General features: G+C 42.3%; 1 protein-coding gene and 2 non-coding genes across 3 annotated transcripts in view; 1 reads left to right on the top strand and 2 right to left on the bottom strand.

Annotated features, from left to right (window-relative positions):
* Window positions 1-9272, bottom strand: part of SUSD1 (sushi domain containing 1) — a 107782-nt gene extending 98510 nt beyond the window's left edge. Inside the window, exons 1-3 of the mRNA XM_063081671.1 lie at window positions 9151-9272; window positions 7152-7171; window positions 1508-1621 (exon numbers count right to left, since the gene is read on the bottom strand). Coding sequence (XP_062937741.1) covers window positions 1508-1621; window positions 7152-7171; window positions 9151-9272 — 256 coding nt within the window. The remainder of the gene's footprint in view (window positions 1-1507; window positions 1622-7151; window positions 7172-9150) is intronic.
* TRNAI-GAU (transfer RNA isoleucine (anticodon GAU)) lies at window positions 3953-4026 on the top strand. The gene has a single exon. It is a non-coding gene; the product is annotated as a tRNA-Ile (tRNA).
* Window positions 5140-5260, bottom strand: LOC134366272 (small nucleolar RNA SNORA26). Its single transcript, XR_010022263.1, has one exon. It is a non-coding gene; the product is annotated as a small nucleolar RNA SNORA26 (small nucleolar RNA).
* Window positions 9273-14290: the final 5018 nt, after the last annotated feature.

The raw sequence follows: 14290 nt of genomic DNA, 5'->3' as shown, positions 1-14290 counted from the left end.
AGTCCTCTCCTTTGCCATAGTTTCTGAGATATGTCTCCCTTGCAGACTTCACTGGAAGGGGAAATTGGGGCTGTAGAGGATTCTAGAATTCTCAGGTCCTTTTGCTTAACACCATGTGATAGCACCTCTGGCACACGTATAACCCACCCGTTACCTGTGATCCAGTCTCAGCAGGCCAAGTACTGGGCTATGCAGTGTCTGGTGTTTGGGAGCAAGTACTGTAGAAATTAATAAAGCCCCCTCCTCCCATTAAGAGAGGCTTCTATTCAAAAATCAAAAGGCTATCAAGAGTACAGCTAGCAGGGGGCTGGCCAGTTAGCTCAGCTGGTTAGAGCGTGGTGCTGATAACACCAAGGTCAAGTGTTCAGATCCTGTACTAGTCAGCCACATAAAAAAAAAAAAGGAGAGCTAGCATTCATGAGAGGAGGAAATCATCCAGGGAGGAGGCAGAAAAGCTTGCTCCTCAACTCTAACTTCATTTCCATGCTAGCAATTGAGGGGGGGCGGTAGGGGGAGCAAAAATTCCTGCAGGAACCTCAGACTGTAGGGCAGCCATGCTTCTCATGGGTAGAACTCTAAAGGGAAGGGATCAAAGAACGCACAACTTCAGCTTGCAGAATGGGCAATAGTGCATGACTATGAAAGTTTGTATCTCCAAAATGGAATATGACTTTTTGAACACAGAACTGAATTGTTATACTTCTTTAGAGAGAAAAAAAACACACACAAAGATATCACAACAAGGCTGTATACACCGTCTATCCACAACTGCAAGACAAAACTAACAGTGTTTTCACTGCATGTAACAAGATTGCTGGGAAGAAACTGGGAGATTATGGCAACATTTACCATCATAAAATTGTTGTGAAATTCTCCCTTTCCCTGAATTGGGCTTTGAACCTGGATATTGTCTCACTGTCGTGGATGAACAGGTACAAAATTGTGTTTTGTTTTTCTTCACGGTACTAATATAAGTAGTTTTGTATCAAAATAACCAGAGAAATTAAGAAATGCAATGTTCACTTGAGTTATTAAGTTAAACTCAAGGCTTAGAACAGATTTCAAATTTGTGTTGGGTCAGAGAGTTTCCAGAAATTCAAATTCAATGACCTCTAACATGAGAGATACTTCCTTAGAAATGGTAGAGAAAGGATCCAGCCAAACATTAAAACAAAGACTTATGGGCCGGCCCGTGGCTCACTCGGGAGAGTGCGGTGCTGATAACACCAAGGCCACGGGTTCGGATCCCATATAGGGATGGCCGGTTGCTCACTGGGTGAGCGTGGTGCTGACAACACCAAGTCAAGGGTTAAGATCCCCTTACCGGTCATCTTTTAAAAAAAAAAAAAAAAAAAAAAAAAACAAAGACTTATTATAGTTGACAAAACTTCTTGTAATAAAAACATGTGAACAAATTAACAATGTTTCCCCCAAAGGACATCAACTCTTTAACACCAGAGAGTTTCTTGATTCAACTTTTCAACTTAACCCAGGATTCAGAACTTACCAATGCACTGTGTCCTCCCATTGCCCACGAACCCATAGTTGCAAATACAGATCCTCTTCCCATCTCTTTCCTGGCATGTAGCGTGTTCATGGCACGTGGCACAGACATCTAAACCTGAATCATAAATTGTATATTTCAGAAAAAGAAAAGTTCAAAGTAAGATACATTTTGATGAGTGGACATTTATAATGGAGAACCAAAATTTGAATACCAAAATAAAACAGATCTAATCTCATCCTTATAAACCTCTAATTGGTACTCATTGCTCACAAAAATAAAGTGCAAATTCCTTTATGTAGCAATCAATATTCTTAAAAATCTGACTCTAGACCAACTTCTCCGGCTTCATTGTTCCCAATCCCCAACCACACCCAGTACTGTCCAGGCAGATCTTCCCCTAAGAGACTGTCTTACTTTCATGTCATAATCACATGTTCCCTTTACCTAGAATGCTGATGCCTCCTTCTCTACCTACTGATATTTCTCTTCTCTATCTATAGTCAGCACCTACCCATATTTCAAGACCCAGCTTCAATGTCACATTCTTTCTGAGGTCTTCCCCATTCCTCCATTCTTAAAAAAAGTAAATGCCTCTTCCTCTGTGCTCCCCTAACACTTGTACATCCCAATATCAATCATGTTCATTTGTCATTATATTTAATTCCAGCTCTGTCTTCCCAGCTTGGTATTATGAATGAGCCGCTCAAAAACAGATAATGTCATTTGCCCATATGTTGTTATGGCACATAGACATTCAATCTATTTTTATTGACTGACCAGATAATGGAATACAAAAATCCTACCTGCTACAACTAAAAAAGCAAATGGAGTAGAGAGAAACACATGTGCCTACTCCTCAGTCCATTCCCCTTTTAGGGAAAAAGTGAATGTGTTTAAGATGGCAGTGAGATAATAGCTGAGTTCCAGCAGGATGACCAGATCCCAGTTACTTAGATAAACAGCACAAATGCTTGAGGCTAAAACTCCTAAAACATCCAAATCTACCAGATGGTGATACATGGCCCAAGATGAAACAAGAATTTCTACCCGAGGCAATGTGGGATATTGTGTTTCACTCTCAGCATCTCTGTAATTTCAGGAGGAGCCCAGTAAAGAGAACCTTTCTGGCATGGAATTTCATCTTCGTCTTGGCCCATTATTACCCAGGTACTACAGCCTAGCCCTCAAACTGCTCCAGGCATGAAACTAACTGAGACTGGGAGACTTGTAAATACTCTTCACCATGTTTGCTGCTTTGTTATAAATAAAAGATAACACAGAAATGAGACAAATCACTCACCATCATGAAGTAATACCAAATTAACCACTGAATATTTACAAAATGTATTATATCTCAAACCATAAAAAAATGCAACGAATTTCAAAGCAATAAAACTTTTAGAGGCCATATTATCTGACCACCATGTAAAATGTAGTAAAACTACAAAAGAAAACATAATAATAGCATCTCCAAAAGAAACCTATTTGCAAACTACAGAACATTCTCCTAAATAATGCTTGGGACCAAGAGGATATTAAAATTGAAATGTTTAATACTAGGTATAAAACTTGTATACTCCAGAAAATTTGAGTTTAATGTGTTTTTACACTTTAAAAGAGAAAGAAAAACAGTCAGGGGGAAGAATTCCAAGAATTTTAATGCAACAAGCTTGAAAAAAAAGAAAAAAAGAAAATGGGACTTCAGGAATTAGTAAAGAAAAAAAGAAAGATGTGAAATAATTAGAAAATATAGTCATATACATTGGGGAAAAAAAACTTTCCCCAAAGTCAGTGCATTGTCAAGACCAGTAAAGTAGTCAAAACTGAAGAAAAACTGGTGAAGGAAAATGCACAAACATACAATATTAGGAATAAGAAAGGGCTTATAACAAAAAATACATAAAAGATTGTTTTTAATTATAAGAGAAAGACTTCTAGTTAAACACTATAGATTTAACATACTCCCAATCCCCATCTTCTGAAAAAAAATGACATAAAGGACTAGAAAGGTATAAACCCTGGAAGGAAGATGGTAGCAGACAAAGGATGTCAACAGTATTTCAGAAGGTAGGAAAGAGATTAACACATGGTGATGGCTTCAGCAAAGAGGAAGAACTAAAAGCCCAGAAAGCCTCAAGAATCAGCGTCCCCGAGTACCTCGGAAGACAGGAGGTACTTATGGGATAGGAATAAAAGCTCAAGGAACTGGTTGAAAATATCTACAAGGAGTAGTTAGATGCCCAGACCCTCTGACTGATGCTGGCACAAGATGGAGTTTTACAGCTTGGAGAAAAGGAACCAGAAAGGCTCCATATTGCAGAGCAACAGGTAGAGCTGAAGTGTGGGTGAGCCCCCACACCTAGTGTCCATCCATACGGATTAAATATATTTAGCCATTTTAACATCTTAACACATTAACACTTTAACAAATAACATTTTAGGGCTGGCCAGTTAGCTCAGTTGGTTAGAGCATGGTGCTGATAGCACCAAGGTCCAGGGTTCGATCCCTGCACTGGCCAGATGACCAAAAAAAAAAAAAAAAAATTAAAACAGTGCTGTATTAGTCTGTTTGTGTTGCTTATAACAGGATACATGGAACTGGGTGATTTATAAACAAAACGAAATTTATTGCTTACAATTTCTGAGGCTGGGAAGTCCAAAGTCCATCAAGTGGTGGCAACAATGACCTAGGGGTCTCACATTGCAAGATGGTGGAAGCAGAGAGCAAGAGAGAGAAAGACAGACACCTCTTCTTTTAGAGCCCTCAGAACCACACTCCTGACCACCATTTCTAATCCATTCACTACTGCATGGTCCTACAATCCAATCACCTCTTCAAGGCACCACCTTTCAATTACCATAATAGGATTTTCCCACTCTTAACAATCACAGTGGGGGCTAAGTTTCTAATACCTAAAACTTGGGGGACACAATTGAAGCTTCAAGGGAACTTTGGAGGGACATAACTCAATCCACTTTAAGTTCCATAAAGATATTGTCCATTTATAAAGACGTGCAACCAAAATCTTGGAAATACTATTAAATAAGGAATCCTGGGAAAAGTTCAAAAACCCAGTTGTGATCAACCATACAATGACGAATATTCTCCCCAATTTAATTTGTAGATAAAATGCAATCCTACTAAAACCCCCAAATCTTGGGTACAGAATTTACGTTTGGAATAATTAAAATGTTCTGGAGACAGATGGTGGTGACGGTCACACAACAATGTGAATGTACTTGATGGCTCTCAATTGTACACTTAAAAATGGTTAAAATGGTAAAAATTTATGGCATGTCAATTTTACCACAATAATAAAAAGATACAGAAAATTACATTTTAAAATCAACTTTATTGAGATAGAATGTATATACAATGCCCCCAAGTTTAAGTGTACAGTTCAGTAACTATACAACCATAACAACTGCTTCAATCAGGACACAGAATATGTGAGTGCATAATTTGTTTATCCACTCATCTGCTGATAGACATTTGGGGTTTTTTTGGTTTTTTAATATTTTTGCAACTGGCCAGCTTGCACACTTGGAAGAGCATGATGCTGACATAACACCAAGGTCAAGAGTTTGGATCTGGTACTGTCCAGCCACCATGTATATATTTCACCTCGTTCAGCTGTGACTGCAAACAGGATCCATGCAAGAGTTTTACAATCTGTTCCCTGGTTTTTATGGAGACTCACTCTACCCTTCTGTGTTAGTCTCTTAAAACATTACATCAACCTTGAAGGGCACAGGAAAGGGCGGGGCTGTTTTCATTTGGGAACTACTATAATTAAAGCTGTAATTTTTTAAAAAGGAAAAAACCCCAAATCTTTATAGAGGAATTATTTTGTTTCAGGATTTCAAGTTTCTCATGATGCCACTGAGAGACAGTGGATAAAAGGCACAGAACAGCTTCAGAGACCAAGTAACTAAAGTAACCCAAGCTAAGGAAGCCTACAAGAATTTTCCATCAAAAACCAAACAGGCCCATTATAAGATACTTCCCCAGTGAACAGGTAATATAAACAAACTGTTTAAAGGAAAGAAAGATAAATAGACACTGAAATCACACACAAATATGCGTGTAGTGCCATAATAGATATAAACACTATATTAATGAAATTAACAATAAAAATGGGAAAATGTTTAATTTTTTTCTTATATGGAACACATATCTTTATAAAAATGTAGCATACATATACATCCATTTCCAGAAACTTACATCAGATAGAAAATGACTATTTCTTGCAACCGTGGTGTTGGGAAAATATAGGAAAATGGTCAGGGCCCCTCAGATGTTCAGAATCTTGCCAAGTATTTGATGTAAATATGCACATGCACCCAGGTGTTCCTTGGTTGTCTAATGTAATTGAGCATGTGCACCCAGGTGTCCTGGGTTATGGACTCAAGTATAAAGGATGAGTGGCTCTGATCCACAGGCCTCTTCACCCCCAGGATGCCCCCAAGGGGGCCATGGGGAAGCCGCTACTGCTGCTGGAGGCTGTTGCTGCAAGCTGTTGCTGCCAGGGCCCCCCAGACCCTCCGAGAGGCCGCCGCCACCACCAGACCTGTAAGCTGCTGGACCTGTAAGCTGCTGCTGCCATTGCTGAGGACTGAGCTCCTGTTGTCTGCCAATGGCTCCTGGGCTCTTTCCCAATTACCTAGCATGGACCTGCATGTGGGGGGTCTAGTGACCCAGCCTGGCATGTGAGGGGTCTGGTGAGCCAGTCTGTACAATGGATTTGAAAGGTCTGAGCCCTAGCCCTGACAATACAAATGGAAATTTACTATAACTAAAGTCATGAAACATTTTGGCTTTAGTCATGATTTGCCTTACTCGACAACTGGCATAGCCATGTAGCTTTACACATGGATTAAATCTAATAAAGATATTTAAAAAGTAATGAACAAAGAGGTGTGACTCAGATAAAGGAAGTCCACTCTGAATTAGTGAAGGATAAAATGTTTTAAAAGAAATTGAATTAAGTTCAAGCTCATTCAATAAATAGGCCCAGTAAAACAAAATATGGCCCTGTAAGAAGGCAACCAGGTATTGGGGTAGGAAGGCAGCCAGGTATCGGAGTAGGAAGGCAGCCAGACACAGGGGAAAAGCACCAGACTTGAAAGTCAGAATTGAATCCTAAATTTAGGTGAGTCTATTGGGTTGTGCAACCTTGAGCCAATCATGTAACCTTTCTGGGTCTCAGTCTTTTCATCTGTAAAACAAGCTTTTTGGGCTTCTCAAATTTTCAAGTCATTCAAATCACTAGGGACTCTTAATCTTGTTAAACCACAGGCTCTGATTCAGTGGATCTGGGGTGGGGCCCTATATTTTGCATTTTTAACAAGCTCCTAGATGGACCACATTTTGAGTAGAAAGGGTTAAATGACCCCTAAGTTCCTTTCTCCCTAAAGTTCTGACACTTCTTCCTTAAGAGATCTATTTTAATGGCCAATTAAGAATAATTTAACATATATCAAAACTGTAGATAGGAAGAATAAGATCTAGTGTTCTACAGCAATACAGGGAGACTACAGTTAACAAATTTCTGTATAACTTCAAGGAGCTAGTCGAGAGGATGTTGAATGTTCCCAACACAAAGAGGTGACAAATGTTTGAGGTGATGGATATGCTAATTACCTTGATATGATCCTCGTACACTGTAAAAATGTACCCAAATATCACATTATACTCCATAAATATATACAACTATCATGGGTTAAAAAAAAAAAAGAACTTAGCATATATAGACAATGGACTACTCTACAGCCATAAAAAATGAAACCCCATCATTCAAGGCAACATAGATGAGACTGGGGGACATTATGCTCAATGAAATAAGCCAGACACAGAAAGACAAATACCACGGGTTCTCACTTACACGTGGAAGCTAAAAAAGTTGATCTCATAAAGTACAGAGTAGAATAATGTTTACTAGAGGCCAGGAGAGGGAGGGAGAGTAGGGGGAGGTTGGTTAATGGATACAAACTTACAGCTAGAATGAAGGAATAGTTCTAGTGTTCCATAGCACTGTGCGGGACTGTAGTTAACAACAATTTATCCTATAATTACAAATAGCTGGAAGAGAGGGTTTTGAATATTCCCAACACAAAGAAATGATAAATGTTTGAGGTGATGAATATGTTAGTTAGCCTGTGTTGAGAAAACAGAGCAATTGAATCGCCTCAGGGCCGGTTGGGGGTGGTTCAGTGAACAAATTGTGTGTGGGGGTGGGGGTGGGTGGAGTTAGTGCGCCTGCGCGGAGCCTCCACCTTGGCTGACTACTGCCTCCGGCTGAAGCCATCTGCACAGTCAAGCTCTCCAACCTACAGCTTCCAAGGGCCTGTTTGCCGGTTACCTAGCTCATAGACCTGTGTGTGACGGCTCTGGTGACCCAGCCTGGCGTGTGAGAGGTCTGGGGACCAAGCCTGGCGTATGAAGGGTTTGTGACCCAGTCTGGAACGAGCTTGAGGGGTCTGTGAGCTCCAGTCCCAGCCCTAGCTCAACAAGACAATTGGCCCAGATGGTGCAGGATTACCGGCAGGTAAAAGAGCCCCACAACTGGTGTGGTCATGTAGCTTTACAATTGGCGTCACAGACAGAATAAAAGAGCTTGACAATTGGCGACGTCGGCAGGATTCCAACATTAGCCATAGCACCATACCCTGATTTGATCATTTCACATTGAATCGTGTATCAAAATACATATATCACACTATACCCCATAAATATGTATAATTATTATGTCAATTAAAAATAAGATAATAAGGTTCAGATCCCTATTCTGGCCAGCTGCTCTGTCCCAAAATAATAAAAGTAAACAACAAAATAAAATCAAATAAAAATTTTTAAAAGAATAATTTAGCATAAGAGTAACCCCAAGGATAGTTCCTGGCATGCAGCAGAACTTGGCTCAAGAAATGTTTGCTCCCCAGACCAGCAAAAAAGACAAGATAGGTGCCAGGCAACCAAAGGCTTCTCAGACCACCTGCAGAAGAGAAAGTGGTTTCCAGAGACAAGTGGGGGAGGGAGGCACCCCAGTTGAAGCTTGTTATTCAGCCACGGTTACCCTAGTCTGCAGGGCCTTGTAGGGCAGCCCTCTGAATTCTAATAACTTGAGAGAGCAAACAGTCTCCTGGGGGGGAAAAAAACTTATCCCAAGAAAGAGGCAGGGAGCATAACCTCAATCCTAGGACAGATGTGGGCGGGGGTGGAGGGACCGCTTCTGACCACACAAGAGTCCAGTGTTCAACAGCCTCTAGCTCAGTTAAGAATCATCTGGAGCTAGAGCAACTAACTCAATCTAGTTTTAATACAAAAAGCCCTGTGTCCCAGAAGCACCTCAATTTGGTGCAAATCAAGACAGTTGGTCACCCTTCCTGGAGAGCCTGTTAAAACAGAATTTCCAGAGATTCTGATTGAGTAGGTGTGGGGTGGGGCCTAAGAATGTGCATTTCTAAGACTCTCCCAGGTGGCCCACACTATCAAGGACTTGCGTCAGAATCCTGGGGAAAGAAAAGGCAATACTGAAAGAAATCTTTCACCAAGTCTAAACTGTCACATAACACAGCTATAGGATCCATGTGACAGAAAGAATAACTAAAGAGAGAGGAATTCTCCAGGCCAATAGAAAGATCACCATGCCTTTGCTATGTCCTGCGGGAGAGCTTTGTCAGGGGGTGGCTTCACATCCACGTCAAGGATGACGTTATCTCTGTCATCAGCAGACTCGGTGCCTGACAGCAGACAGGTGGCCACCATGCAGTAACTGAGGGGAATGACTGTGGAAGCGAGGGGCCCCCACGGATGCCCAGAATTACTGGCAGAGTTGGAGATTCCAAAATCTAGAAGAGCCTGGCAAGTACTCTTTGTTACTATTATTGTATCCCTCAGATAGGTTCCCTTCCCTTCTGCCGTCTCCAGTGACTGAGCAAGCCAATTAAAACCACATCCAACAATAAGAAGACACAACAGGTTTTGGTGTCTCAGCCAGGGTAGGAGTCTTCCCTCTTGCTTATGTGATTTTAGGCAAGTTAAACTGTCAGTCCTCCAATTTGAATTTGTGAGATCATGTTGTCATGATTAAATGAGAAATATAAATGCTGTATAAATTCTAAAGCGCTATGCAAATGTGAGAGATAATTTACATGAGTATTTATGTCTATTTCCATAGATCTTGTTATCGTTAGAGTCAGTCATGCAAGATGCAGCACCTGGTATTTGGCATAGTGGTTAAGAGCACTTGGATTATAACCCTAGCCCTGCCATTTACTAGCTGTGTAATCTTTGACAATCTCTGTGCCTCAGTTTCCTGTAACTCTGTAAAATGAGGATAACAAACCTAGCCCATGTGGTGGTTGTGAGGAATAAAAAGTAAATGAGTTAATATATAAAGCAGTCAGAATACAACATTGTTATATCCACTCAACAATGCTTTGTGAATGAATAAATGAAAGTGCTGTCATTAATGGTTGCATTATACCAACAGGAAGAGTGATGGGGAACTATATTGATGCAAAAATCCAAAGCAATATCTCTGTGTGGACAGATGCTTACCTCTTTACAGGGCTGGTATTCTAGAAACCATACTATCCAGATTTACATAGTCACTCCTGCCTTCCCCATATCTTCCCAGCTTTCTGGGTAATACCTGCTGTCGATGTTGGAAGTCCCGCTTCCTCTGCTGGCAGCCTCCACAAACTGCTCTCTCTTTTGACTTCAATACATGAGTAACAACTTAACATGCATTTCTGAGGCAATAGCCAATGGACATTAAACACGATGAAGAGATTTTGTCCACAGTCAAGAGAAGAAGGAAGTTTTAAAAGCACAAATGGAGTGCTTGAGTTTAAATCTGTCTAAACCTGATCCTCAGCCATTCACAGTCAAACCGAACAAATTTACCAAACAACCTTCATGAGATTCTGTCTCTCAAACTGGTGGAGAGAAGAGGAATAGATTAAATGAACCTAAGCCAAGGGGGCCCAAAACTCAGGAAGAAAAAAACATTCTCAAGTCTTCTACAACACTACATATAATTGCATTGCTCTTAAGAGACTGCATCAAATTCCAGAAATGGAAAGTACCCAAGAAACCTCATATTCTCTCCTTTCCAACATCCCAAAAAGAAAAAACAAAACAAAACCAGAAACAAAAACATAGCCTCTGCTTCAAAATCACCCAAGACGGAGACTACTCTACTGTCTCAAGGAATGTAACCTTTGAAGGGCAATTCAAACCATCATAGATTTCCCACCACCACCCAAACCCAGGACTGACATTCCCCATCAAGAACCCTTAACTTTTTTCCTCAAGTAAAATGGTTCGTACCACCCTCAGCTTCCTTCTCACTTTCTTTTTTTTTTTTTTTCCTATATAAAGATGACTGGTAAGGGAGGGGATCTCAACCCTTGGTTTGGTGTTGTCAGCACCACGCTCAGCCAAGTGAGTCAACCAGCCATCCCTATACAGGATCCGAACCCGTGGCCTTAGTGTTATCGGCACCGCACTCTCCCGAGTGAGCCACAGGCTGGCCCCTCACTTTTTTACTTGATCAAGTTGAACCGGCAGTGGGGCCCCCACACCTGGCTTCCAGACCAGAAACCAACCTACACTGAGTGTCCCAACATCATCACTGAGCCTTGAGTTAAGCAGCCATTCATTTAGGCCACATACTAAGGTCTATGTCCAGCAGTCACCCACTCAATCCCCACAGGGGCTTTTTACACTGTCTCACACCTGACTCATTCTGTGTGCTTTTTTTTAATCCATGCAACTCATTTCCCCTCTCTCCTCTGCAGAGCTGAAGCCAGAAGACCACTTGCTACTTTGAGCAGTAGAGACCTAGGAACGCACTTTAGGATTTGATCACAAGGCTGAGGATGTGCCCAGGGCCAAGTCTCTGGAGGTAGAAAAAAGGCCACTGTGGGGATTTTCATTTATTCTAATCCTCCACCCTTACTTTAAGCAACTTGAAACCACTACAGAACAATCAACTCTCCTTTTTTCCTGTTTCCTCCTCTTTTCCACTTTGAGTAAAGCATATGCTACTATGATTCACGAAAATAGAGTGAAGACCAGGCCTAAGATGTGCACGATTAGTGAAGTCAGTGCATGACGTACAGTGAGAACAACTTCCCCAAGTCTCTCCACCATCGCTCCCCCATGACTCTCAAGGTCTGTCCTCCCTGTGGCCTTCCCTAACCCCACCCAGGCCTGACCCAACAAGTCCCACTGCCACTCCCAGACTTGAGCAATGCCAGCGAAAGGTTACAAAACAGGACTGACTGGTTCCACCCCTCCTCGCCCATTCCTCACCTTTAGATTCCCCTGGGGCCTGGCACCCCACCCCACCACCACCACCCGCCTGCTCGACCAGTTACGCACCTCACACTTTCCCCACTCTCAGGCCATCTGACTTTGGCTCTCCTCCCCAAAACATCTTCAACACCAATTAAATGTAATTAGGCACATGTCACCAGTGAAAGACAATATCCAAACGGACAATGACCAGACCATGTATAAAAACAGAACTCTGACCCACAATCACAATCAGTCCAGGAACTCAAACCAAAACCTCTGTAGCAATCAGCTCCAAATGGTCAGGACTTAATAACATCCAGCTTTCCTAAATTTTGCCCCTGCTTCCCACTTAGGACCAACCAGAGAAAGCCAAATATGCCCCCTTAACCAATCGTATAAAATGCTGCTGCTGCTAAGCCTACCTCCAGCTTCCCTGTGCTGGGCATACCTGAAGTCCTCCCGTTTTTCCACTATAACGCTTTCCCATGCCCCTGCCTGCCTCTGAGTCTCTGCCAGATGCAAGGGATGGTGGCTGACTCCCCTCGCTATAGCAAGCTCTGAATAAATAGCCTTTGTTTGTCGTTATTTGGGTGGTCTTCATGTATTTCTACTCCAGATTCCTGATACAAGCCACAATCCCTACCCACAAGGAGCTCTTAGGCTAGTAAACAATTACAGTGCAATATGGCATAAGTGCACAAAGGAGGCGTGGGCGTGGTGTCACTGGTACTGCAGAGAGAAGTGGACAGCTCTAACGGGCAAGGACAGCGGGGAGGGTTTTGAAATATGAATAGCACTCACTAAGCAGGTGGCTGCAGGAGAAACAAACAGCAGTTCCCCATTCTTCTTCCCTCCCCTTTCACAGACAAACCTCTCCTGCTTATAACCCAACTTCACTCAGGCCCCATTAAATATCTCACTTATTTTTGCGTTTTCAGTGTCTCCCTCTACTGAATAATGCCTCTCAGTCTAAGATGTGCTTGAGTCGGCTTTACGCCCCCGCAAAATCTTGCACTGACCTGGCCAACCCAACTGAATGGTACCTTCATTTTCCTTCTAGCTTCTTTAAAAAGCATCCACCCTATAGCCAACAGTACCTCTTCTTTAAAGAGTCCCCAGTCTGGGGGACTGGCCAGTTAGCTCAGTTGGTTAGAACACAGCCTTATAACACCAAGGTCAAGGGTTCAGATTCCAATGCCCACCAGCTGCTAAATTTTTTTTTTTAAAAAGAGTATCCAGTCTGCAGCCAAGAGTATCTCTTCTTTAAAGAGTATGCACTCTAGGGCCGGCCTGTGGCTCACTAGGGAGAGTGTGGTGCTGATAACACCAAGGCCACGGGTTCAGATCCCTATATAGGGATGGCGGGTTAGCTCACTTGGGAGAGCGTGGTGCTGACAACACCAAGTCAAGGGTTAAGATCCCCTTACCGGTCATCTTTAAAATAAAATAAAATAAAAATAAAGAGTATCCACTCTATTGCTAAGAGAACCTCTTCTTTAAAGAGTATCTACTATCTACCCTCACTCTAGAGCTCTGGCCGCTGGCTCGTGCCCTCACTTCTCTGCTAGCTCTGGGTCACACTGACCAGAGTCACCAAATCCAAAGCCTTTTTCTCAATCTCCACCCCTCAGCTCCCCCTCCCACCCCATTTCCTTAACACTGTTGGATACTACCCAGCCTACCCTATTTGGCTGCTGCTTCTTTCTCTACTTGCAGCCACCACCTAAACTTGGTCTTCTCCAAGAATCTGCCCTTAGTCCTCTTATTCTTGTCAACCTCAAGGCTTCAAGTGACCCTCAAGGCTTGTAGGGACAATCAAGTCCACATTGCTTATAGACTTGCTAAGCCTCCAGTCTTGCCCCACGCTGTCCACTGTCAGGAAACCTGCCCCTCATGAAACCAGATTCTCCAAGGTTGTAAATGAAAGGAGAATGTCTACATAAGGAGAGGAGACTCAAACAGGCATCCCTGACTTCCATTTCCCAAATTTCACCCCACAGCCTTTAAGTAGTTTAAGTGTTACCTAAGTAGCTAATAGCCGTGTTCAGCCATCTTAGCCTGGCAATTCAATGAGACCATATTAGACAGTTTCCTAGAATAGAGAGGTTTCACAGAAAGATCCTGAAATACACTCCAAGGGTCTACATGCTTTTATGCACACTGCCATGGGAGACCAACTCAGGGAAGGAAGTAAGAAAGCCTATTAGAGCATTAGATGTACAAAATGGCCACTCCAGAAGGTTACGCCATCAAGAGAAACCCACCAGTGATGGTAAATGTCCCAAGGCAAAGAAAATTTGGGGGGACGGAAATCTGAATCCCCCTATATCTCCTTACATGGAAATTCCCTTCCACTTCAGGATCAGTGTTTGGTTTTACTAAGGAAGCTGAGGGGTTTTCTTAGTCCCACTTTTGATGTCACTCCCTGAACAAAAATCTGCAATGGCTTCCAATGGCCTCCCAAGAACAGCTAAGTC

This window comes from Cynocephalus volans, chromosome 17 (genome assembly GCF_027409185.1).
Source record: "Cynocephalus volans isolate mCynVol1 chromosome 17, mCynVol1.pri, whole genome shotgun sequence".
Taxonomy (NCBI): Eukaryota; Metazoa; Chordata; class Mammalia; order Dermoptera; family Cynocephalidae; genus Cynocephalus; species Cynocephalus volans.
This window is presented reverse-complemented; position numbering and strand designations above follow the sequence as displayed.